General features: G+C 37.3%; 1 protein-coding gene across 1 annotated transcript in view; it reads left to right on the top strand.

Annotated features, from left to right (window-relative positions):
• Positions 1-27,513, top strand: part of MEGF9 (multiple EGF like domains 9) — an 83,685-nt gene that overhangs the window by 33,467 nt on the left and 22,705 nt on the right. Inside the window, exon 2 of the mRNA XM_039234652.1 lies at positions 9,467-9,668. Within this exon, the coding sequence (XP_039090583.1) occupies positions 9,467-9,668 (202 nt within the window). The remainder of the gene's footprint in view (positions 1-9,466; positions 9,669-27,513) is intronic.

Below are 27,513 nucleotides of genomic sequence, written 5' to 3' on the forward strand. Positions count from 1 at the left end.
TAGCCCTTCTATTAAGTGTGTAGTATTATGTCATTATGGTTTCAATTTGCATTTTCCTAATAAAAGATGTTGAGCATTTTTTCAACTCCTTATTTGTGATATCTACAACTTCTTTGTTGAAGTATCTTTTCAGACCTTTTCCCCATTTTTAAGTTGTGTCATTTTCTTACTGTTAAGTTTTGAAGAGTTCTTTGTATATTCTTTTTTTATTTAAAGATTTTATTTTATCATTATCATTATTTTTAATGTTTATTTGTTTTTGAGAGAGAGAGAGAGAGAGAGGCTGGGGAAGGGCAGAGAGAGATGGAGATGCAGAATCTGAAGCAGGCTCCTGGCTCTGAGCTGTTAGCACAGAGCCTGATATGAGGCTCAAAGTCAAGAATCACGAGCTGAAGTGGATGCTTAACTGACTGAGCCACGCAGGTGCCCCTATTTTATTTTTTTAAAGTTTATTTATTTGAGAGAGACAGAGACAACATGTGTAGGTGAGTGGCAAAGAGAGAGGGAGAGAGAGGATCCCAAGCAGGCCTTGCACTGTTAGTGGAAAGCTTGGAGTGGGGCTCAAATTGATGAACCATGAGATCATGACCTGAGCTGAAACCAAGAGTTGGACAGTCAACCAAGTGAGCCACCCAGGTGCCCCTACAGATTTTATTTTTAAATAATCTCTACATGCAACATGGAACTCAGACCTACAACTCTGAGATCAAGACTTGTAAGCTGTACTGGCTAAGCCAGCCCCTATATATTCTTGATACAAGTCCTTTGACAGAAATGTGGTTTGCAGATATTCTCCCAGTTGACGGCTGTTTTCATTCTCTTAGTAGTTTTATAAAGAGCGAATGTTTTAAATTTTAATAAAGTCCAATTTATAAATGTTCTTTTTATAGATTTTGCTTTTGGCGTTGATTCTAAAAGTTCTTTGCCCAATCAAAAATCAATCACATTTTCTCCTAGGTTTTCTTCTAGAGGTGTTATAGGTTTACATTTTACATTTGGGGCTGTGATCTATTTTAATTTTTGAACAAGGTGTGAGTTTAGGTCAAAGTTCAGTCTTTTGTATATGGATACATCAGTGTTCCAACACCATTTATTAAATAAACTATCCTTTCCCCATTGAGTTTCTTTTGCACCTTGTCAAAAATTGGTTGATGGTATTTATGAGGCTCTATTACTGGGCTATTTTGTTCCATTGACCTTTGTGTCTATTCTTTCACCAATAACACATTGTCTTGATTACTATAGCTTTAAAGTAAGTCTTGAAATCAGTTCCTGAGTCTTTCAACTTTATTCTTTGACTATTCAAGTTTCTTTGCTTTTTACTATTTATTTTAGAGTCAGCTTGTGAATACCTACCAAAATATTCTGCTGGAATTTTGATTGGGGTTCACTGAATCTATAGATCTGATTGTTATGCTATGTCTATTTATTTAGGTCTTTTTTAAAAATCTTTTTTCTTTAATGTCTGATAGTTTTTAGCATAAATATCATGCATATATTATGTTAGCTTTATCCCTAAATATTTCATATAGACAGATGGCAAGAATTATCTACATTTTATAGACTGAGACATGAAACTCCAAGCAGTTAGACTTACTGAAATTCACAGAGCTGGTTAATTAGCCACAAATTCTGGTTTTAAGATATCCTGGGTCTTTCTAAGTGTTTTTTTTTTTTTACTTGCTTTTAAATTTTTTTTAAGTTTGTTTATTTTGAGAGAGTGGTGTAGAGTGCAGGGGAGGGGCAGAGAGAGGGGAGAGAGAGAATCCCAAGGAGGGTCTGTGCTGTCAGCACTGAGCCCAATGTGGGGCTCAGTCTCCCCAGCCTTGAGATCATGACTTGAGCCAGCCAGGTGCTCCTTTTTACTTGTTTTTATGGTCAGTAGTTTCTCATGGTGAAAAGACTTGGATTTTGGAGTTACTCAGTTGGGGTTACAATCTGTCTTCCAGCACTGATTAGCTGTGTGATTCATTTCTGTGAAGTTCCTCTTTCAGGGCACCTACCACACAGGATTGTGAGGATGGTAAAGGATGTGAGCCTGTGAAGTTTTCAGTGTCATATTGGATGTACATGCAATGCAGGCTCAATAACCGGTCACAACAACCTGGTTATAATTAGTAGTAAAAGCTGGTTGTTACAACCTTTCCCAGAACTTGTCATTTTGTTTCATTAATTAGATGAATTGTCTTTGAATTGTGGAAAACTGGCAGTGAGCCAGGGACAAGCACTAACAACATGGTTCTTAAGCGTGAGACAGAGAATTTTCTACAAAACCTCTCTCGTTATTACCCTTTTTTTTTTTTTTTATGTGTCTGCCATAAAGTAGAAGGAATGTTTTGCGACAGTGAATTGTGACTGGGGATTTTAATAGATATATTTATTTTATTTTATTTTATTTTATTTATTTTTTTTAGATATATTTATTTTAAAAGGTAAAGCTTAAAGCTTTTCTTTAAAAGTAGTGACTTTCAAACTTTCCACATTTCTGCGAAGTCTGGTTTAAGGCAAGAAACTCATCAACTTTAATATTGAATTTCCCAGTTTTGCAAAGATTTGTGACCCTACCCTGGCATAACATAAATGATAAATGTAATTTGAGTATCAGGCTATGCTAGGGTAAGACCTTTTATAAAAATAAAAATTCTATGTTGATAATTCCTTTTCTCTAGAATGAGGCCTTTCCAAGATTCCTTTACTCTAAACCTACAAAGATGGATATGAGCTGAATAAAAAGTACATTTTCAAATAAAGACACCAGACACTTAGGAAGTCAGGCCTGTAGTCAAGACAATTATTTTGATGTATAAGCAGAGGTTTGAGTTAAGTATTCCTGCTTGATTCTGACAATTACTTTTCCTTTTTTTCCCTTCAATTTGGAAATCAGGAGACATGTTATTTTTGTCGTACTATCCTAGGTTTGTGGAAAAAAGTGAGGTTCTATGTTGGGTAGACTAGGTAGATTCAGTGTTGTTACACTTACATGCATTTCCCTGGCATTTGTTTAAATAGAGTAAGGTTTTTAATGATGAATCTTAAAGGAAAAGAAATAATTGTATATGAAAAAGGGATGAGAATCCTATATATCTTTATCTTTTATTTTTTTCTCTTCTGCTTCATTGTACACAGGAGCAATTATAACCAAAGACTTAAGTTGGGGCAGAGGGGGAAAAAAAAGATTCTACTTCTTTTAGTTAAATAACATTTTAAAGTTTGTTTCTTTGTTTGTTTAGAGAGAAAGCGCATGCTCTAGCAGGGGAGGGGCAGAGAGAGGGGGAGAAAGAGAACCCTGAGCAGGCTCTGCAGAGCTGGTCACAGGGCTCCATCTCATGAACTAGGAGATCAGTACCTGAGTCAAGACCAAGAGTCGGATGCTTACCCAACTGAGCCACTCAGGCAACCCTTATAACATTTTAAATCCTAAAATGTTCCACAGCATTTTGTGCAGGAATCAACTGAAGCATTAGTCACTTCTTACTATCTTAATTGTAACATTAGCTTTGAAAAAGACTTCAAGTATTAGTGGGTTTCGTGTGACTTTAGTGCCGCCATCCAGCTGAATCAGTTGCTTGTGGCACACTTCCTTCTTATTTAAGAATGTAGTCTAGTAAAACCTCATTCCTTGGGGAAAACAAGTTTTTAGGGGTGCCTGGTTGGCTCATTTGGTTAAGCATCCAACTTTGGCTCAGGTCATGATCTCACGGTTCGTGGGTTTGAGCCCTGCATCGGGCTCTGTGCTGACAGCCAGCTCAGAGCCTGGAGGCTGTTTTGGATTCTGTGTCTCCCTCTCTCTCTGACCCTCCCCTGCTCACACTATCTCTCTCTCTCTCTCTCTCAGACATGAACAAAACATTAAAAAATTAAAAAGAGTTTTTGTTTATCTTAAAATGTATATCCAATAAAATTTACTCATGTGATATTCACTTCTATTAATGTTTTAAATTTTGTAACAAGATTAAGTACTGAGCCTTGATACATTTTAAATACATGTCTTCTAGCTTTTGCTACTTTGACTTTGAACAGAAGATGCATCAAATAAATATTATAGTACATTTTATATGTCTTCAGAATATGGGGAAGAATGAAAAATTTTGGAAGAGCCTAGAGCAGTTTTTAAATATTCTTAATAGATAATTTTTTAGTTTTTCAATACCTAAGGTATTGAAAGCAAGAGTGAAATAATTTTTGAAGGAATGAAAAGGTATTGGAAATTGAGTTTTGCAAAGGCATTCCCACAATTCTGCAAGAGGCTACAGATAGAATTTCAAGCTATATTCCTGAACCAGATTCCTGTGAGTGCTGTGTTAGTTACATTTACAAGTATTTTCCAGTATCTATGCATAAATGCAATACTTGTTTTGTAATCAGTTTAGTTCGGGAACAGTGCTGTTATCAATGAACATTTCTTTATTCTATGATGTTTACATCATGAATTGACTGGGGACACAATGTTTTCATTTTCTTATTCAAATCTTTCATTTACTGCTTTTATAGTTCTTTTTTATCTGGAAAAAGCTAACACACCATTGTACCAAATTGCTTGAGTCTCCAGACATCATAGTTAATTGCACCACTCAGAAAGGACTTCAAAAAGAGACAGAGACAGAGGACACACTAATTGGTACATAGTATCACAATTAATATTTTTCTAAAATCTATCATCAAAGTAGTTGCAGATACCAAAACACAATTAAAATTCTCCAGAAGTTATGATGGACTCTTTACTGAGCAGCGACATGAGGTGGTTAAAAGCTGGATGCAGAAAGAAGACTACAAGGTGCATGAGAAAAGGTCTTTTGTATATTCTGGGAGATGATCTCTCACCTGGACAGGTGTCTGTGCACAAGAGGGGGTGAGAGAGTTTATGGGACTTCTAAACAAAGTTACTCCATATGGCTTTTGCATTGCTAAGCATCCCCATCTCTTGGGCCTTGGTAAGGAATGTTTGAAAAAGGGCAGTGTGTGATTTAAATGCAATGATTACTTTGGATACTTTTACTACAAAATCATGCCATGAGTTCAGGTTCTCAGAGAAAAATGCCAAGCTACTGTCTCTTCTCTGAATGGCCTTTATATTTATAGTTTCAAGTAGTGTGGCACCAGATTTTAGTTCCTTATTCTTCTTTAGGGTTCAAATCACTGCCCGTCAAAATATTTCATTGCTCTTCAGAAGCCAAACAAAAAGAAAAACTATTGGCCAAAGACTGCCATCTCTCTGCTAACATTTATGTTACTTTTTTCTAATTATTTCTCCATAGAGCTTTCCCAAGAGTCACAGGGCATTGAAGGGAAACCCACAGCTCAAATGATGGAGAATTTACTTCATGTTTACTCTTAGGCAATCAAATGAGATTTTGGCATTTCATCCAGACTTGTCTATAATTAGCTTTTGTATCATCTTCATATTATTTCATTCACATTAACATTCATACTAGTGACTTAACATCAGTCCTATCACTGACTCCTTTGTGCTGCTCTGCTGTCTAAGATTCTACCTCATTAAAAAGTCACCACTTCATCTCCTGTTTTTGGCTATAAGTCCTTCCCACTGCTTCTATCCATGGAGATTCCTTTCTTCTTTTTTATACTGGCTGTCTCCTACTAAATCCCATTGTTTCTGCACTAACTCCTGTCTGGTTCCATATAAATGCCGAGAACTGTGAAGGGTCTGAGGTTTTACTCTATGTACATGCTAACAGGGTATCCTGACACAATTTATTGGATATTCATAGTGCTTTGCATTTATTGCTATTGCTCATACTATTCATTTAACTTGGGTCCTTTCATTTGAGCCCGATCCCTGGGATAAGGCCTTAGATTCTGAGCTCCAAACAGAAAAGATGCACACGCTCCCTGGTATTTGGTGTGCTTCTCTTCAACTTCCTTTCCTTGGGTTAATTTGGGGAGGAATGTTAACATGATAGTGCATTTTGTCTTCATAAGTCAACCCCCTTCCTGGCCTGAGTGCAGTCTCTCTTGCTGAGATATTTGCCTTGTGTGCTGCTACTGTTAGGATGACTAACACAAGGTGTGTAGAATCAATAAATGCTCTTTTTCATCCTCTCTAAAACCATATCCTCAACCCTTCTGTTTTCATCATTGTATTTGTAGGCACCCATCTTGGTAATGAAGCCAGAAGACATAGGATTCCCTCTTATTTTCTCCCTAGATAACCCACAACTTGGATTTCTGAATGTCAGGACACTAATTCTATTTCTTAAACATTGTCAAAAACTGCTATAGTAATAAACCCAATTCTGGGCTTTCTTTTCCACAGGGTATAACAAAGCTGTGGCCTATGAATCTGACATCTGAATTCTCCATATGTTACTCTATCTGCTTCTCTTTCTTCTAGCCCTTGGATTACTTATTGCAGCACTCCAAACTCCTCTAGCTTAGGTGTTGGGACTAAGTGTTATAGGCACTATATTATGCCCTGTTTACAGATAAGAAAAGGGAGGCATAAGAGGTTAGTTAACTTGTCTGAGATCATAAAGTTAGTAAGTGAGAGAGCTGTAAACCTGTAGCTCTCTGCCTCTATAGTCTGTGTTCATAACTGCTACACTTGACTGCCTCTTCAAATTACTGGCATACAAGAGCTGTAGGTAGTAGATGTTGTTATAGATTCACACTAGGGGTAATAGAATTAGAGTTTAAGGTGGAGTAAGTTTCAGCTGATTCTTAAAATAGGGGGTAGGTTTGAATATGAGGAGGGGAGAGAGCATTTAAATGGGGACAGAATGAACCAAGGTCCAAAGTTGAGACTAAAAAGAATTATGTTCAGAGACTATTGAAGAGATTGACTTGGCTCCATATAAGTAATAAGTAGCCAATTAACTTGGTTAGTACTGAAGCTTATCAACTACAACTTTACTGAAAAACAAACAACCAGTTTTTTCCTCAAAGGTTTTCGATTCATTGTGTTCCTATGAAAAAATACTACTAATCTTACCCCAGTGAATGGGAACACTGATTCAGGTTTCAGATGGAAGTATATTAGTAAGGAAATAATAGAATAAAATTCTCAGTCTTAGAGTTTTTATTTAACCTGTTCATTTTTCCTGAGCTGGATCTGTCCACACCAGCACAATTTGGTCCAGTTTAACTTGAGATGAAATTGATCTAGCAGGAGGAATTGGATGTATGTTGAAATTGTGCCACATCTGGAAGAAAATGTTATTTTAAGTGTTCTGGTTATTTTTGGTGGAGTGAAGGTCTTACCATGAAGTTGTTGGCAGGTTTTCAGACCGCTAAATGTGGCTTCCTTATTTACAAAAACCAAACACACACACCAAAAACTAGAAATAATGTGAAAACAAAGTAACTCTGTCAGAGAAATGTTATGCTAGCATATCCTAGTAAAAATAAGAAAGTTGACTGAGATGGGAAGCTGATACCTTTTCTAAGTTTAGGGCTGAAGAAATCTTGAATTCTTTGGGATTTGTAAATAATTTACCACCTTTGAATTATTCATAAAATAAATCACTTACCAATATATGTATATTTATTCATTTGATCTATTTACAAATTAGAAGAGATGGAAAGAGCAGGGAGATAAGGTGACCCCAAAAGTTAGGAACAGAAAAAGTGTGGGAGGTACAGAGTTGGTATGGATTTGGCCAAGTGGGAATTTCTCTGTAGAATCCTTTGCTTTGACTTTTGTGGATAAGCTGCCTGTGATGGCATTAAGAATTTTAATTTCTGGGGCTCCTGGGTGGCTTAAGTTGATTAAGCATCTGACTCTTGATTGCAACTCAGGTCATGATCACAGGGTTGTGGGATCAAGCCCCATGTGGGGCTCCATAAGTGTAGAGCCTGCTTGAGATTCTCTTTCCCCCTCTCTCAGCACCCCCCCCCCCCCCCCACTTTCTCTCTCTTTAAAAGAAATGTCTTCTAGACTAGAGGAGCAAACTCCTTTATAGCATTCTGTTTGAGACCTTGGATTTGCAATTATTTAGTAACTTTTTAAAAATCATCAGGGGCACCTGAGTGGCTCAGTCAGTTAAGCGTTCAACTTTAGCTCAGTCATGATCTCATGGTTTTTGAGTTTGAGCCCTGAGTCTACTTCAGACTCTGCGTCTCTCTCTCTCTTTCTCTCCCTCTCTCTCTCTCTCTCTGCCACTCACCTACTCACACTCTGTCTTTCTCTCAACACTAAGTAAACCTTTAGAAAAACATAAAAAAACTGGGGCTCCTGGGTAGCTCAGTTGGCTAAGCATCTGATTTTGGCTTTGGTTGTGACCTCAGTTTGTGAGTCCATGCCAGTCTCTGTGCTGACAGCACAGGGCCTGCTTGGGATTCTCTCTCTCCCTCACTCTCTGCTGCCCCTTCCCTGCTCGTGCACATACTCTCTCTCAAAACAAATAAACATTTTTTTTTAAATTGTCAATTTTCTCCAAGCTCAATATTTGTCAATATAATGCCATTTCATATAGTGCCTTACCTAATCAGAGGTATAATTTGTACCATAGACTTTTGGGAGGCTTGTTAAACCTAGGTTTATAGCTGTTTTGGAGTTGAGGCTATTCCTAAGCTGTGTACAAGGTTTTGTTTTATCTGCAGTTGACTTTAGTTGTTTCTAACATGTTTACAAAGTCCTGTGTTGATACTGTGTCAAACCATGGTGAAAATACTTCCTTGATTAAATGAATATAAACAATAGCAAAACCCAAATCTGAGCTGACCTTTAAATATATCTACATTTAAAGGCTAAAACCAAGGACTTCTAAATATTTTCATCCAATGAACTCTGAAATGTAGCTAAAGGAAAGTTTATTTTCTAAGTCTTGTAACTTAGGAAAGAGTTTCAAACTGTGATCGGTTTTAGCCCACTGATCAGGACGACTGTGTAAACTTTCTCGTCTAGGATTTATTGTTCATCCTTTTCCTTACCTTAAGGGTTCAATTCTCTGTTAATTCCTTCCTGGGAAGAACGCATTAGTTTATGATTCCAGCTGTAGCACAATTTTGTCTGACCTGTGTAAGTTTCTGCAGTTAATCATTTGAGCCTTAGGCTTTTGCTGCTATACAATGGGGCTCTTTATTATTTAACATGTTGTCATTTCTAACATGTGCTCTCAGTGCCATGTAGGTAAGCATAGGTCCTGCCTCTGGAAGTTTCCTGTCCAGGAAAACTTAGTGGTTTACAGGAGCCACCCCTCTCCACTACACACACTGTAAAAGGTAAAAAGGTAGAAGTGTAAAAGGGCTAGAAGATGAAAAGTACTGGGAAGGACATTGAGAATGTTAGCTTTAGAATTATGAATGAAGTATAGTTTTACATACTCTACTGCATATATTTCCCATTTTAAATAAACTAAATGGGATAGAAAGTGAATTTGAACTAGAATTAATTTTATCCATCCTTGCAAAACTGAACATTTATTAGGAAAAATAAAACTGAGTTTTATTTTATTAAGAAAGCATTAAATCGTAGTGAATAACGTCTCTTTCCTTCTGTCCTTTACAGAATATGTATGTAACTGCTCTGTGGTGGGAAGTCTGGATGTGAATCGCTGCAACCAGACCACCGGGCAGTGTGAGTGTCAGCCTCATTATCAAGGGCTCCGCTGTGACATCTGCAGGGAGGGCTTTTACCTGAATCACACATCTGGGCTCTGTCTGCCGTGTGACTGTAGTCCACACGGAGCCCGCAGCATACTCTGCAACAGGTAAGCAGCAGAGGGTGGAGGTGACGTTTTTTTTATCAAGAAAAAGAAAACGCTCTTGCTCTCAAGGAGAGACTGGTTTAAATAAAGAGGGAGGGGGGCATAGATTTATAAAATATTTAATACACTTTTATTCCTTCACTTTGTATGTTATATTTAATATCAGAATTAAAAAGCCTCTAATTTACTGATTTAGTTCTTCAAAAGCACCTGGCCCACCAATTTCTCTAAATTTCATGGAAAAAATTATTGAGAAGGCAATCTCCTTTCTGGAAGTGATAACTTCCTGGCATTTCCAGTGGAAATGTTCTTGTTATGTTAATTCACATGCCATTGGAGTGTCAGGAAATTTACTCTTTATTTTTTCTCTTATCAAAATTCTGGAACTATTTCTTTGCACATCTAAGGCTTACTGTTGGTAATACCCTAATTTCTCTAACTAGTAAGGAAAAGACTGGTTTCACCAGCACGTTTTGGGGAACCAAAACTTAATTAAGCAAGAATTGTCTGGAAATTACCTTCAAAATAGTATGTGATTTGGAGGTGACTTAATATAGTAGAACAGTGTCCCATAATCTGAGGATTTGCCTTCTATGACATTGAATGTAATTATTCTTTGATTTTGTATGAGGCACTTAGCTTTTTGTGGACCCCAAGTCAAAATGCTGAAGAGACAGTGTTAATGTAATGAAAAGAATATGAGCTTTAAAATCTATGTGACTTGGATGTAGATCCAAGACCTGTTGCCACTTAGGAGCTTTGTACTTTCAGCAAGTTATTTTATTTCTCTGAGCCTCAGTTCATTTTCAAGGTTGTTGTGAAGGTTAAATAAGTAGATGTATGTAAAATGCCTAGCACACATCACACAGTACATTCTGGTTTGTTTTAATTTCAAAGGAATAATGTTGGCTTAAACGAGAGAGCATTTTTTTAAAGAACTTTTAGCACCTTAGCAGAAGAGTTTCTTTATACTTAGTAGTAGCTACCTAGGATGCTTTATAAATCAGATTGTCCTAATATACAATATTGTATCATATTGTACTCCTACTAAAAATATAGATGTGGGGACGCCTGGGTGGCTCAGTTGGTTAGGTGTCTGCCTCTTGATCTCATCTCAGGTTTTGATCTCAGGGTTTTGAGTTCAGGCCCCATGTTGGGCTCCATACTGGGCGTGGAGCCTACTTAAAAAAATGGGGGTGCCTGGGTGGGTCACTAGGTTAAGCGTCCGACTTCGGCTCAGGTCATGATCTTGTGGTTTGTGAGTTTGAGCCCTGTGTCAGGCTCTGTGCTGACAGCTCAGAACATGGAGCCTGCTTCCAATTCTGTGTCTTCCTCTCTGCTTCTCCCCCACTCACATACTCTCCCAAAAGTAAGTAACCATTAAAAAAAATTAAATATATATATATATATGAATTTGATTAAGCAGTTTATAGCTTCAAATCCAACAATAATCAATGCTTATGATCTTTAGTATTTTAAAATAGTTATTTGTTTTAATCCTTACAACTCTTTTTACATAGGTTATTAAATCACAAGGATACTAAGGGGCAGAAGAAGCATTCCCAGTTAGGATTCCAGTCCCAAACTCCATGTCCTTACCACCAAGCTGTGCTGCTTCTATAATGAGAAAACTGATCATCATTCTGTTGTTTGAAGCTGAGAATACAGTAGTTGCTTATCATTGCTCCCTTTGCCCCACTAAAAGCATGCTTGCACATCATGTTCAAAAGGTTCACCTTTCTTACCATTTTAAAAGATGAGGTTTGGACAAGTTTGTTCATTCTCATATCTAATGGCATGTCTACTTCTCCCTTTAGAATAAGATTCTGCAAACACATTTTTTCGTGAGTACTTTGGAGAGATAAAACAGTGTTTACTTCTAGGCCAGACTGCCTTAGTAGAGGAGAAAGAAATAAGGGGGGGAGTGTGGGAGAAAGTTTTAAAAGCTGGAGAGGAGGGAAGAACAGTAATTCTAAAATTCCTGTAATATCTTACTGTTTTCATTGATCTTTTAAAAATTATTTATGTTTTATTTTCCCCTCACAGTTAATGTCCTTAAGTTACATCGGCTAAACACTATTCTGAAAATAGGTCGTAACTAGAGAGTAGTGGAAAAGTGCATCGGCCTAATAACTCCAAGATCCAGGGCAAGGGGTCTGTAAACTACAGCCATGAACCAAATCCAGTCCACTGCCTGTTTTTGTAAAAAAGTGTCATTGAACACAGGTGCACTCATTTGTTTACACATTACCTGTGACTGGTTTTGTGCTGCAGTGACTAGTCACAAAAGAGACCATGTGGCTTGCAAGGCTAAAATATTTACTGTCTGGCTCTTTAAGAAAAAGTTTGCCAAGCCCTGGTTTAGGGTTCCAGTCCTCATAGATATTGCTGTGTAACCATGGAGCTTTGGGAAAGTCTTAAAAAAAACCTTTCTTTTTTTTTTTTTTTTTTTTTTTTAAAAAAAAAAAGGAGTTGTCTTTCCATTTGTGAAGTGATGGTAACAATTCATGCCTGTTTCTCTCCTGTATATAGTTGTTTTGTCTTGAGGATGAAACAAACAAACAAACAAAAAATGCATGTGTAAAGTTTTAAAATCTACACTTTCTAGACAGACAATAAAGATAGTACTAAAAACCATTTATTGAGCATGTACTGTACAGGGCACTGTGCTGCCTGCTTTATCTGCATTATCTCATTTACTTTTCAAAAACTCTCCTGAAGAGAACACTGTTATTCTCCCACTTTGAATGTGAAAATTTTGATGTTCGGGGAGTATTGTTAACTTGCATAAGTTTATATACTAAAGCTACCATTCAATCCAATTGAACAAATGTAATACGCAAGTGCTTATTCTGTGAAGCAGAATGACTTCACAATTACACAATTGTCTTTCTCAGTTAGAAAGCCTCTTGGTATTTAACACTCAAATATCCTAGAATGTTCTTTTCTCTCGATTCAGTGTGTTTTGGCTGATGGTTATATAAGAAAAAATTTGTATTTATATCCCAGAATCTCAGTAATGCCATATACAACATTTTAAACAAAGTAACACATGGCAAGTCTTGTGTTAAATTCCAGACATAATTGTTAGAACATCAGAATCACACGTCAACGGTTTGTAAAGTACACCACAGGTCAACAAAGGGGACATGCGATAGATATGTTACTGCATATAAGGCAACTGTTAACCATGGGAGTTGCTTTTGATCAGGGAGTGATGTGAGCATTTTACATCCTAACATGGGAATTTGTTACTTATACAAAGGTGCTTTACTGTGTTTTAGTTTCACTTTAGGAAGTTGGTTAGTAGTTTTGGGTTGATATGTAATGAATTTTAATTATTTTCATTTGAAATATTGGAAAATAGGTTCTTTGTTAGCGTTTCATGTAGAATATATGGTTTTCAATAATGGATGATTGATGCTAAACAGGAGGTGGAAGATATATATGTTTTATTATTATTATTAATTGATCTCCATGGACTATTTTTCATATATAACCACTGTGTTCTACTATCCTGAGTTGGTCTTTTTTGTAATGAGCAATGTGTAATTTTATATTATCTGCATACAAAGTATGGTGATTTCTCACATCCTTTACCATCATCTTCTAAATGACATCTGGAAGGAACTTGCTTCCCCCGTAGCCCTTAAATGTGATGTCTGTTTCTTTCTCTCACTCTTCTTATCTCTGGACCTGGAGTTGGAGTAGTTATCTTCCTTGCTTCTCATTGCCACTCCCAGAGTGCTCTCCTGTTTCCTTTCTCAGAATCCCGCCTCCAAAGCTCATAGGAACAGACTTGCTGTTCTACCTCCTTGTTGCACTTCCCTCTTCCAGGGCTACCCCTTATTTCTCACACATGCTCACCGTTGCCTCTCTACCACTCCAGCTGTCAAAATTCTGGACGATTTCAGTATCTACAGATGACCCCAACGAGGCTTTGGCCTTTCAGCTTCTTGACTTCTTTTCCAATAAGCCTTCTTCTGTGCTCCCACCAATCTTTATTTGTTTTACTTGCCCTATCCCTTGATTGCCTGTGGCCCCAATGATAGATGTATTAAATTTTTCGAGATAAATATATAATCCTTTTCTATGGGTTACTATGGAGTAATATTTAATTTAGAAATTTTAAGTGTTATTTCAAAATATCAGGCGATTTGTCAGAACAAGCGGTGCATCACTAAAGTCATTTAAAAACATGTACTTAGAGGAAGTCTTTAGAAGGAAGGCTCAGGAGCCCTAAATCCAACCATGTGTGACATTCTTACTACCAGAAAGGAAGTTGAATTGACATAAGACCAGAGGAACAGAAATGGGAAGTTGCAGGACTGTGTACTTTGGCAAGAATGTATGGGTGAACTATGAGGAAAAAACCTCTGTGTTCTGCTCTGTTATAAATTATATATGAGTTAAGGAAAAAGGAAATTGTAGGCAAGTAGTATGTGTGTAGTAGAAAGGAAGTGGAATATGAAATTAGTGACTTTGTTTCTATTCTTGGTTTAGCTACTTACTGTATGACCTTGATGAAGATATTTGATCTCTATGAGCTTCAATGTTTCCATCTGTAAAATAGGATTAATGTATATGACATGAAGGATTTTTGTGAACCTTAAATTGTGTGTGTGTATGTGTGTGAGTGTGTGTCCACTCACATTGTGACTCTGGCACATAGATTCAGCTCAATAACTCCCTAGGAGTTGAATCTATTTTTTCTTTTTAAAACATGTGGAATAGAATTGGTGAGTCACAAAAGAGGAGGTTCCAACCTGTGTTGGAATATTTGTTTTTGTTGGTAAGCTAAAGAAGAAATTTTCATTCTAACAGAAAAAAAGTTTAAATTATTTTCTTACATTTTCATAAACAAGCCTCTTAAAATCAGTCTATAGTTTAGAATAATAATACTAGTTGAAATTAATTGAACACATGCTAGGCACTATCCTAGGCCCTTTGCATGTAACAGTTGATTTAGTTCCCACAGCAAGCACTGTTACTATAATTCTCACTTGTTCAGGAAAAAAAATTGGAAGTTAGGTACTTTGCCTCACTTAATCGGTAAGTAAAAGTGTTGGGATTGAGATATTTGTAACTTGGATCTGGAGTTTGGAATATATCATATAACTACATACATTTTATATTAGATTATAGAATCAGTGACTCACAAAGGGAGAAAATTTTGGAGTAAAACAGTATTGCTTTTGCTCTTGTCTAGAAGCCTATAATCGATGCTAGACTGAAGGGCACAAAACTACTAGAAGCAAATACCAAACAGCTTATAATACATGCTGAATTTCTAAGTAGAAGAGTTTAGACTAGGAAATGAATAAACTGAAGTAATAAGGAGAGAGGCTTTCCAGACGAGGTGGGAACATCTGCTTCCAAGTTATGCTTTGGGAAGGCAGAGGGCTGAGAAGACCTATTGGGAGAAAAAAACGCCATGCAAATTCAAGTGAATTTCCTAAGATTATACAGTGAGATGAGAAACCTGATCTCCTAACACCAACTCAAATTCTTTTCTGTTTCCACCTCCCTATTCTCTTTCTAAAAATAAATACAGGTAGAAAAGTGGACCCAGTTTTATCCTGATTCTCTCGTACATCTAATGCCCATAGAACAAACAGCTGGCTTTTAAAAAATTCATCTCCACATTCTTTATGCCTCTGTCTTTTTAGTGGGAGTTGCCCCAGTGAGGGTAGAACTTGGCCACAGGAGCCAGATGTGGGTTGAGCAACATCTTTATGTGCAAACACAAAGTCCTTTATGTACTGACAGATGGCCACCCCTCACAGCACCGTTGGTGTTCCAACCTGTATAATTGGGAGAGAGTTGGTCTACAATATCTTAGGTTTTCATTTTTTGCTCCTGCAGTGCATTTCTAATGTTTTCCTGATTTATATTTGGACATATGTCTAATAAGTGAATGGAGAAATCAGATAGCATTTTATCTCAACAATCAGTTTGCCTAGTGAGAGCCTGAATCTCTTAATACGGCCCTTAAAATATTGTCAGGGCTGGCTTTATATGTAGGCAATTACATACTGGTTTGAGATTTTTTTTTTAATGCATTCACAGCAGGCTAGTATACAAGGTACAGCACTGTAGACTGTCTCTGTAAGATAACAGAGAAATTCTGTAGTGGTTAATACCCTTTTACATAAAATCTGTGGTTGCTGCTGTACATGAGTATATACAATATTAAAATATTTAAATATTTATTATTTTGAATTTTAATTATGGGAATATGCCCTGGGACAGAGGGGAAAATTTTATCATGAAGTAGACTTGTGCTGGAATAAATGTCAAATAAAAAGATGGCAAGCTTCAGAGGCTCAAATTCACATGGGGCTCTGAAAATCATCTCTTGTGTAATAATTGGGAATAACAGCTGCTTGTGTAAACTCTTTATTACTTTTCCGATAATTCTGGGAGATCAAGAAAAAGTTATTTATTAATAGAAAAAATTAACAATTGAGGAAAACTGTATCATTTTCTTCACTCATTTCATTTAATAAAGGCATTGCGTCTGCCAATTACGTGTCCAAAAACATTATTCCTGTGCTCACAGAACTTAATCTCAGTGGAAAGATAGAAATGCAAACAAAATATGAGTATTTATAAAATGTACAGGAGATTCAGGGAAGTCTTAAGAGATGAAGCTGCATTTAAGTTGAGACTTGAAAAATGAGTAGGTGGCTCACTATTTCTTGAAGGCAACAACACTTGTTAGCAGTGAAGAGGAAGGGCTGAAGGAGAGTGGGAAATGATAAGAGATGAGACTCCTGACTGTTTACTGTTGTATCTCTAACACCAGAACAGTGCCTGGCACATGGTAGATTTATAAATGAATGAATAGAATGAATGAATGAAGAATAAAATAAATAGGGCCAGACCATAAAGGGCCTAATATGTAAATTTTATCCATTGAAGGACACTATAAGATGTGACACTGGATTTGCTTTTAAAGAAAATTACTCTGCCATCAGGGGAGTGGGGAAATCCTATTTTTTAGACAATATTTTTGTTTTTGTTTTTCTATTAACATTTCCTGTAGCCTTGAATTTTTACTAAATTTCCTCCGAACTTAAAAATATTGTTTCTAATCTGGGAATCTGAAATCTTGGTACTTAATGTTATACCAGTTTTTCCGAAGAGTTCAAACCACTGTTAATACCAGAACATGGTAAAACTTTGTAGCCATTTCAAGCAGCTGGTGGGCTTTTTATATAACATCATTAACCGGTACCATTAAGTGTTCTGAGAGGTGAATGTAAAATGTAAAAAGTATAGTGTTGTTGTTTTTTCCTTTTTGACAACAATAAACTTTCAAAGAGAAAAAAAACATCACTGTGTCAGAAGTTTGGTGAATAGAGAGAGCGAGCTGAGGCAAGGAAACCAGCAAGAAGGATATTGTAACAAGCCAAGCAAGAGAGTTAAAGGCTTGATGTAAGACACTGACATGGCATTGGCAATGGTGCTGGAGAGGTGGGAACCATGTAAAAGGTAATGGACAGTAAAATGTACAGGGCTAGGTGGTTGTTTATATGTACAGAGTAAAGGGAAAGAGAGAGATGACTCCCATGTTTCTTTCTGGCTTGGGCGCATGAGTGAAGAGATTCCATTAACTAGATAAAGAATACAGGCATATAAACAAGATAGAGGGAGATGATGATGTTAGGTTTCAAACATGTTCATTTTGAAGTAATTGTGGTATATTCAGATAGAAATGTCTGGTGTAGAGAGTTGCATATATATTGTGTACCAAACTCAAGAAATCTCATAGCATATTCTTATGCTATACCTTAAGAAAACAGAACTATGCCTAATAGCTTTATTTTTTTCTTTTTTATTAAAAAAAATTTCTATTAACATTTATTCATTTTTGAGAGAGAGACAGAGTGCGAGTGGGGGAGGATCAGAGAGAGAGACACACACACATAGAATCTGAAGCACGCTCTAGGCTTTGAGCTGACAGCACAGAGCCTGATGCGGAGCTCGAGCCCATGAGCAGTGAGATCATGACCTGAGCCAAAGTCAGATGTCTAACCGACTGAGCTATCTTGGTGCCCCATTGCCTCATAGCTTTAATTTTATTAAAAAATTTTTTATTATTCTTGCAATTATTATTATTATTATTACTTATTATTACAGTTGTACCAATCTCTAGTTTAAATTATCTTTTTTAAGTTCACTTCTATATTTTTTTTTGACAGTAGAATTTTAAAAGGTAACCATCTTAGTCAAAAGGAGGTAACCGATCTCAGCCTGAATCCTATTGTAATTAATTTGCTTCAATAGATGTTTGCACAGTGCCAATGGTTTATGTCGTAGAAGATATTTTAGGCACATTATACCAAGTATCATGTTAAGTTCATGCTAAAACAAGTTAGACGAAAATTTAAATGTTAATACATGGCCATACCCATACAGGGGCTTAGTCAGAAAAAGGCACTGAGTGCTTTGAGTTTAAGTGTAAATAATGTAGGAGGTCTATTATGGTTTAGATAGCTCTATGTGTTTTTCAGGACACTTCTATCTTATATCCTCCATTCAATACAGGACATGCTCTGCCCTCCTGATCTTCTAATTATTAACTAGAAGAACAACTGTAGTCAAATAAATGGAAAAAAAAAACCCACATCTTTCTTACAGCTATTGGTGCCCTTTGAGAATATTAACATAAACATGTCATACTGAATTGATATAGTGGCTGTTGATCAAACATGGTACTTTCCCTAAACCATGTTGCAGACTCTCCTACTTGTTTATTTTATTAGCCCACTTTTAGGCCAGTTTGGGATTTTTTAAAGTTTTGTTATTGATAATATTAAATGGTAATTTATTTTGCTTCTTCTGAAAGACTCCCACAAGTATGTAGATGTATATGTGCTAATAGTACAAGTAATCAAGTTCATACAAATGCAGTATTTGGCATCAAGGTGTTTATTTGACAAATCATGTGCAAGATACTTTAATAGACCTTGTGGGAAATAAAAGATTAATCAGGCAGTGAGTCTTACTCCAGAGGAGCTCCCAGTTTAGTAAGGACACCAACAAAATAATATATAAATACTTATAATATGAAGTAAAAATTGACATTACAAACTGAAAAGATAAATTGTTAAGGGGATTAAGAAATCTGGGAGATCTCATTTATAGCTGAAAAAATCAGAGATGATTTCACTGAAGAGAGCTTTTGACCTCAGTTTTGAAGACAAAAGGATTAGGCATAACGAAGTAGACAAGGTGGGAAAGGATGTTACAGAATAGGAAAGATCAAGATTAATGACTCAAAGATGTGCTTACACAGGATGTAAGGTGTGAAAGAAGTGGGGGCAGAGGAGATAAATCTGGCAGGTCCTGCTGGGGTCAGGTCACAGAGGGCCTCAAGGGCCAGACAAATGATTTGAATTTTATTCATGAAGTAGTCTTTATGCAGAAGAAAGGTCAACACTGTGTCCATGCAGTGGTAGGATGGATGGATATAAGTCAGGGGAGATTAGAGGCAGAATGAAAACTAGTGAGGGCCCAAATCAGGATAATAATAGTAAGAACAGAGAGAATAAATGAATCGAGAGAATAAATAAAACAGAGAGAATAGGGGCGCCTGGGTGGCTTAGTCGGTTAAGCGTCCGACTTTTGCTTAGGTCATGATCTCGCGGTTCGTGGGTTCGAGCCCCGCGTCGGGCTCTGTGCTGACTGCCAGCTCAGAGCCTGGAGCCTGTTTCAGTCTGTGACTCCCTCTCTCTCTGACCCTCCCCTGCTCACGCTGTCTCTCTCTCTCTCTCCTAGAAATAAAAAAATAAAGAACTTTAAAAAAAAAAAAACAGAGAGAATAAATTGTGGACAATAGCAAAAATGGTGATATGCCCCCATGATAGCACGGTTTTGGTGCCTAATACTCTACCAAATTTGTGACTTCTACACAGAAATCTAAAGGTTGTTTGTATTTCTATGCTGATTTTAAGGGACTGTTCAGTCCCAGGGTTCCTTCTTAGGCCCGTACTCTCTCCCCAAGTTCCCATTCTCCCTTTGTTGCAGGCCACAGGGATCGAATCTGCTTTCCTACACGCTTCAGCAGATGTGGCTGCCCACTGTGTCCCGTGGGAGTTTTATCCCCCCTGAAGCCTTGCTGCTGAGTGTCAGCAGGGTCCCCACACCCATGTTCTTTCTCTGGTGCTAAAAATAAACCCAAAGGCCCTTTCCTTTTTGAGAGTTTTAAAAAACTATAAGTCTTTATAGAGAGCCCTGTAGGGGTAGCGAATATAACAAATTAGGTAAGTTGAATGATTATATAATTGACAAACTTTTCCACAAACAAGGTGCAAATACAGGCATTACCTCTTATTTTTCCAGTTAATTACTCTGACACTCATATGCCTCAGTAGCAGCCCGTTTTCCTTTGGAGGCAACCCATTCTCCAACAATTAATTTCTCATTTTCCAGTATCTCTAGGGGTCAGCCTTTCTCCAGTACTAAGTGTCAAGGGAATGGGATTCTGAACAGGTCAGTGACATTACTGTTTTTCACTCCTGTGTGGGACGAGTGCGTTTAAGCCTGGCCCTGAACAACCTGAGACGGACTGTGCTCGCTCACCGCTACAGTGATGCTTTAACTGGCCTAGATCCTTGCAGAGGCAGCAACAAGTCTTTGAGGGAGGATGAGCCCACTCCTCAGTGCCAAGTTCTTTCAGGATGCTCTCAACTATGGCTCCAGAGTCATGGATCTTAACAATCAGCTCCTTCAGTCTATCCGTGCAGCCCTATTCCAGTGTGCAAGCCAGCTCAGAGAGTACCAGTTGAGGACATTTTGTAGACTCTTTCACCTACAAACCTCAAAACACCCTCCCTCCCTCCCCAATAAAACAGGTCTTGCCAAACCTTTCTCTCAGGGCAGTGGTGCCTGCTCACTCTGTACTCACACAACTAAAAGCAAGTGATTCTTCACCCAGTCAGGAGAATTTGCTTCATGACTATTTTCTACACCTGCCCAAGTGGCAAAGCAACTGTAAGTACCTCTTGCTAAATAAGAAAGAAATCACAGATTAATCTCTAGTTAAGCATCTCTTGGATAGGACCTTTTACTATACTTAAAAAGTTTAAAAATCTTATAAACATATAGTGTTTTTCTGATACAAAGTTTGACTCCTCTCTCAGATGAAAATACCACACAAGTTGGCAAATAATATTAATGTTATTACTCTCACCACCAACCCCAGAATGAACAGCAATGATGTTTACTGAATGTTTGCTATGTGCCAGGCTAAATGCTTTATGTGTACTAACTTGTAAGGATAAAATAACAACTGACTGAAGTGGTGTTAGTCTCATTTTATAGGTAAAGAAACTGACACTTGAGTAATTTGCTCCAACACACTAAGTGCCAGAAACAGGCTCAAACCAATACCTGTCTGACTGTACTGCCTTTAATAGGCTCCAGGGTTTATTAACTGAGTGGCTGGCTCTCTGCTTATTTTCTAAGTAAGCCTGATCACCATCATAAGTTAAGCTACCACACAGACAGATTGCTAGCATGAAAACTTATCATTTGCGTGATCAAGACAACATCATCAGTAATAAGTCATGTGGTAGTGTCATGTACCTCCAGCTATGATGCAGTGAGAACATCATGTTACCTCTGCGATAGTCTTCTCTAAAACCCATAGTCTCAGTCTAATTATGACAAGACACCAGACAAACCCAAATTGAGGAACATTTTATGAAACAACTAACCAGTACTCTTCAAAGACTTCAAGGTTATAAAAGACAAGGAAAGACCAAGAAACTTAGATTGGAGGAGGCCGAGGAGACATGATCAGTAAACATAAAGTGATATCGGGGATTGGATCCTGGAACAGAAAAAAGACATTAGTGTAAAAATTAGGGAGATCTGATAAAGTCTATGTTTACTAGCACTATCGCAATGTTAGTTTTCAGCTTTGATGAATATACCATAGTTATGTAAGAAGTTAACCTTAGGGAAACTTGGGTGACTAGTATACAAGAACTGCCTGTACTATCTTTACACTTTTCCTTAAATCCAATATTGTTTAGAAATAGAAAGTTAACAGAATTGTTAGGGCAGTCAGTCAAGGGAATATGGATGGTATTAGAGTTTTATGATGACAGTGTAGTTCGTCCTACTGATAATTCTTAGCCTTGGGTATAGAAGAAGAATCAGGGTAAGGAAATAAAATAATTTTGCTGGCATGAAGATATGCCATTTTAGATGCATGACATTGTGGTTAGAATATACAATCAAATTCACAGCCTGTTTTAATATTGTTTTTTTTCTCTAAAGTTTTAAAAGAGCTTCTAAACCTTATCTTAGTAGACTTAGGCTGCAATAGAAGGATGCTTGTTCCCACAGAGAAGGCTTTGTCTTCCCTGTGTCCCCTGAAAGAAAATTAAATCAGCATGACTTGTTCTATCTCAGATTTTTTTTTTTAATAGCAAGAAATATGTTTCCTAGAGGGTAGAGAGAAATATGGGACTCTTCATCTTTTTTCTCCTTGGATTTGAGCTCCACTCAAAATATCTAAATTTATCAACCCCAGAGAGAGATCTTGACTTGAAGTTTCTCCAGAGTTCCTATGAAAAGGGACACAACTGATTTAGCTGTGATTATTTTAATATTCAAAGTGTACAGGACTAGTTTAAAAAATATCAGTTTCATTATTGTGGTTCTTTATATATTAAATGAATTCTCTAGCATGATATATTCAGTGTGTTTCAACAATTTGGGTATTTCAGTCTTGCTCCTGTGTTTATAAATCCAGTAGATTTCCAGGTAATGTTAATAACTAATATCTATAAAGTCAGTTACAATTATTAGTATTCTCTTATCTTGTACATTTAGTCATTTGATTCTATTAACAACCCTGTAGGTAAGGTAAGGATGATTTTCTACCAAAGTACACATGAGAAGTAATAATTGAAATGTTACATGATAGGCCCAAGCAAGAGCAGTTTACTCCAGGTCTTCTGACACCTTATCCTGCATTCTTTCTGTTACCTTAAACTCCCGTGGCATTCAGTTCTGGGCTAGTATATGCCCCTATGCTCAAGGCCACAAGTTCTTAACCTAAGGGAGAAAAGCACATGAAATGTAATGGTGGATATGTCCTTTTTTCTGTGGAGAAGGTCTATAATATTTACTAGATTCTCAGAGAGATCTGAGATGTCATCAGATTTAAGAAGTTCTATTCTAAATACTATCAGGAAGGACACAGACACTCTTCTCACACTGCCAAAAGCAGTAATGAAAATATGGCTTATATTGTCAATAACAGAATCGCTTCCCCCTCTTCTACCAATTCCTAACACATTCAATATGACTATTTCCTTAATTAAGTTTTACTTTTGCTGATCCTGAATTGGTTTTTTTAAAAGAGTTCTATGGTTGAATAAAATGCCCAGTAAAAGATATCATAGATATTTGAAAGTAAAGTTTTTGCAGAAAAATATATTATTTTTTTCAACTAAACTGTTCACCTAAGGAAGCTGCATAATCCAGGAGAGGCAGCGGGAGGAGCAGAAGGAAACTAACATTTGATAAACCCTGTTAAATCTCTATTTTTGATGCTTTACACATATAAGCTCTCTAACTTCATAGAACAACTTAGATGTCTTGCTCTTAGAAACTGAGTTACTTAGTTACCAATTAATAAATGGTAGAGCTTAGATTTGAGCCCATGTCTAATCTGACTCCAAGACTGTCCCCACTGTACCCTAAAATGGAATGGGGAAGATTAGATATGACATTGTGAGTCTCAGTGTAAGTTTAGGTCCAGGTATGGGTGTACATGATTCATCAACCAAAGGGGTGGCCAATGGAGACATAAGTCTAGAAGTCAGAGCTGGGCTACAATGAAATTAAATATCGTATAGAAGAAAAAAAATATCATATAGAAGAAGGCAACATGAAGTATTGAGAACATCCACAGGGAATCATTTGAAAGGCAGGAATTAGGACATTATAAATATCAAAGTGAGTCTACTTGACTTGCTGGGGCTTAAATGGCAGGCATTTGATATATGGGAGATTTGGAAGCAAGTGTTGTGAACCTAGTCATTGGGGTCAGAAGCAGGAACGCAGGACCATTGGGACCAGGAGCCAGGCATTGAGAAATTAGGGACAACAGTTGTAATTCTGCCATTGAGACTATAGGGAACTAAGGTCAAAGGAACCGGTAGTGAATGGGACTTAATGACAATTCACTGGAGTTGATTGCCTTAAGTACTCTCTTCTTGGGTCAGAACTAACACCAAATTAAGAGTTAAGCACTAAACTCAGAGATGAAAATCAAGCAGCTTTACCAGTTGGGACTAGGAATAGAAAATGTAAAGTGACACAAGTATGATGATATTTTTCTAGTTAGTCTACTAGTGTTTTTTCAGGTGTGGTCCTCAGGACACTATTCAGCATAACCTGGGAATTGGTTAGAAGTACAAATTCTTGGGCCCAACCCCAGACCTATTCAATCTGAAATTCTGAGCTAGGGCCTAGCAATCAGAACCACTGATCTAGTGGACAATGTTGCCCCCAAAAACCTAAGGTCAACTTCTATCCAGAAAAGAACCAGAACTAATAATGAGTAGGCTGTTTGAGGCATTCCAGTCTCTGTTCTTTGTTTATATGAGGATTATATAAGCTAAAGAGACTTTTTTTTTTTAGGAGGGTTGTAATAGAATATTGGGGTTAAGCAAAATAGACTTTTCTCTGAGGGCTAGTAAATTATTTTTTTTCCTTTCTGCTTTTCTTTGTCCTTTAAAGGACAAATCCAAGGGATCTAGATCAGTGTCTTACAGTGTTGACTGGCCCATCGTGTACCAGTCATTAAATGTCTCATTTTGCTCACCTAAAATAAATATCCTATTTCAAGGATTCTGAGAGGTTTATTTAAATGTAACATAAAGTGGGGCACCTAGGTGGCTTAGTCAGTTGAGAGTCTGACTCTTGATTTCGGCTCAGGTCCCGATCCCAGGGTTGTAGGATCGAGCTCCGCATCAGGCTCTGATGGAGCCTGCTTAAGATTCTTTCTCTCTCCCTCTGCCCCTTCCCCACTCATGCTCTCAATCTATAAACAAGCAAACAAACAAATGGAACATAAAGTATGAGGATTAGATACTTGGAAAATATTAAATGGACTAAATTGAAGACAAATATTGTACTCAGAAGGCATCATGGATTAATGAAGGAAGCATACATAGATTTTGGAGCTAGATTACATGATCATTAAATGAAAAAGTTTTGAGTGTCTATCATTTGCCAGGTGTTATGCTAGGCCCTGGCTGTATAATGGTGGAGAAAAAAGAAAACCAGATAAAACCCTCTGATTTCATAGAGCTGACATTCTAGATGGGGAGAGATTTAATGAGCAATGAAATGAAATATAGATTATATTATATAGTAAGAGATATTATAATTTTAGATGCTGTGGCTGGCCAAGGCCTTGTTGAGAATATAACATGTGAGTAAATAACGAAAAGGAGTAAGGGAGTATGTCACATGGATCCCCTGGGTGAAGGCTGTTGCTAATAGAAAGGACAGTGAGTGCAGGGTGTCTGATGGCAGGAGCACGCACAGCACATCCAAACAGCAGCAAGTTGAGCATGGCTGAAGTGATGGAAGTCAGGAGAAGGGGCTAGGGGAGTACTAGATAAAAGCAAAATATAGGAGTGCCTGGGTGACTCAGTTGGTTGAGCGTCCGACTTCAGCTCAGGTCACGATCTTGCAGTTAGTGGGTTCGAGCCCTGTGTCGGGCTCTGTGCTAACAGCTCAGAGCCTGGAGCCTGTTTCAGATTCTGTATCTCCCTCTCTCTCTGCCCCTCCCCCGCTCATGCTCTGTCTCTCTCTGTCTCAAAAATAAATAAAAACTATAAAAACATTTTAAAAAGCAAAATATATATGCAGATACTGAGAAGACAGGTATTATCTATACCTAATGAAAACAACCCAAACGTCTAGAAGAATGAATACAATAGGATTATATTCATATGATGAAACACAAGACAGCAGTGAAAAAAGAGTGGCTACAGCTATACAAATGTACATTGATAAATCGATAAACCATAATACTGTATGGGACAAAGTAAATCAAAGAATACATGAGGTTTATTATATAAAGTTTAAGAGCAGGCAAAATAATCTGATATTTTATTTACTTATTAAAACTTTTAAAAAATGTTTTATTTATATTTGAGAGAGAAAGAGACAGAAAGCGAGTGGGGAAGAGACAGAGAGATGGAGACAGAATCTGAAGCAGGCTCCAGGCGCTGAGCTGTGAGCTGTCAGCACAGAGCCTGATGCGAGGCTCAAACTCACGAGCAGTGAGATCATGACCTGAGCCGAAGTTGGACAATTAACTGACTGAGCCACCCAGGTGCCTGAGATATATTACTTAGTAAAACATATAGAAATGATAAAACTCTAACAGAGCTGAACTGGCTAAAAAACTTTGCTGCTTCTGGTCAAGAAAAGGAAATTAAGCTGAAGGGGGACCCCACAAGGAGCTTCAAATGTCTTGTCTCGTGGATATGAAATTGTTAAGTTTATTGTTCTCCTTTAAATTCTATTGCCTTTCAATTTCTCTGCCTCTGAATGAATGATATATTTCACAATTTAAAAATGAAGGTTAAAAAAGCACTGCAAGGTTATATCAGTAAAGCTGTTAGGGGTGAGGAGCTTTGCAAGGAAACTGGCCAGCATAGGGGCATTTGTGAACAGTGCTAGCTATGGGTAGGAAACTCGTGCTCCCAAGTCAGAGACTGGACTGACACAGATCAGAAGCCACGTCTCATTTCCTTGGCAGTCACTTTAAAATCCCATTTAGGGGCGCCTGGGTAGCTCAGTAGGTTAAGCGTCTGACTTCGGCTCAGGTGATGATCTCACAGTTCGTGGGTTTGAGCCCTGTATCAGGCTCTGTGCTGACAGCTATCTCAGAGCCTGGAGTTTTCTCTCTGTGTTTTCTCTCTCTCTTACCTTCCTCTGCTCATGCTGTCTCTCTGTTTCAGAAATTAAAAAAATAATAAAATAAAATAAAATAAAATAAAATCCCATTCATGGGAGAAGTTATTTAAACAACTGACAGTTGAACCAGGAGAAGATTAACATAAAAAAAACTTTTTCTAGGAATGTTGCAAGTCTATTAATATGAGCACATTAAATCCTTCTGTCTTGCTTTCATTAAATACACAGAGGTAATCTATAACATAAAGAAGAGAGAAAAAACCAGGTATTAGTAGGCAGAAAACCCGAGTTCTAATTCTGATTGCCCTCTGGGTGTGTGACCTTGAAAATTGAGTCAGTTCATGCCATTGAAACTCTATTGATTTGGGAGGTTGAATATTAATATTTGACCATGTATTGAGCTACTAATATTTGGACGGCGCTTAAATATGTAATTTTAACTTCTTTTCATAATCTTTTGAAACAGGGACTATTATTCTTATTTTTCAGATGTAAAAACTTGCTCAATAATCAAGCAGTTAGAAAGTGGCAAAATTGCAACTCATGAATGTCATAGAATTATTGTAAGAACAAAAATAACTAATGCATATATAAATATTGTGGTGTGCACTTCATCTATAATCCCACAGTGTGAATGTTAATATTGTCAATGTTAATATTGCCTCTGACTCCTTCATCCCCTATAGGGTTTAGAACTCAAAAGCTTAGGACTTGGGTTTAAAGGACTTGGTCCTTAGCACTGTCAATATCAATATTTTTGAGGTAAAGAGGCTTTTGTTTTGCTCATCTGGAAACTCAGCCACCACTTATGCTGTCATTTCTGTGAGTCCTAAATTCTAGGTACTACAAGTTAATTTTTGGAACATAGCATGTACACAAGTCA

This window comes from Hyaena hyaena, unplaced genomic scaffold (assembly GCF_003009895.1).
Source record: "Hyaena hyaena isolate Hyena2069 unplaced genomic scaffold, ASM300989v1 scaffold_90, whole genome shotgun sequence".
Classification (NCBI taxonomy): domain Eukaryota; kingdom Metazoa; phylum Chordata; class Mammalia; order Carnivora; family Hyaenidae; genus Hyaena; species Hyaena hyaena.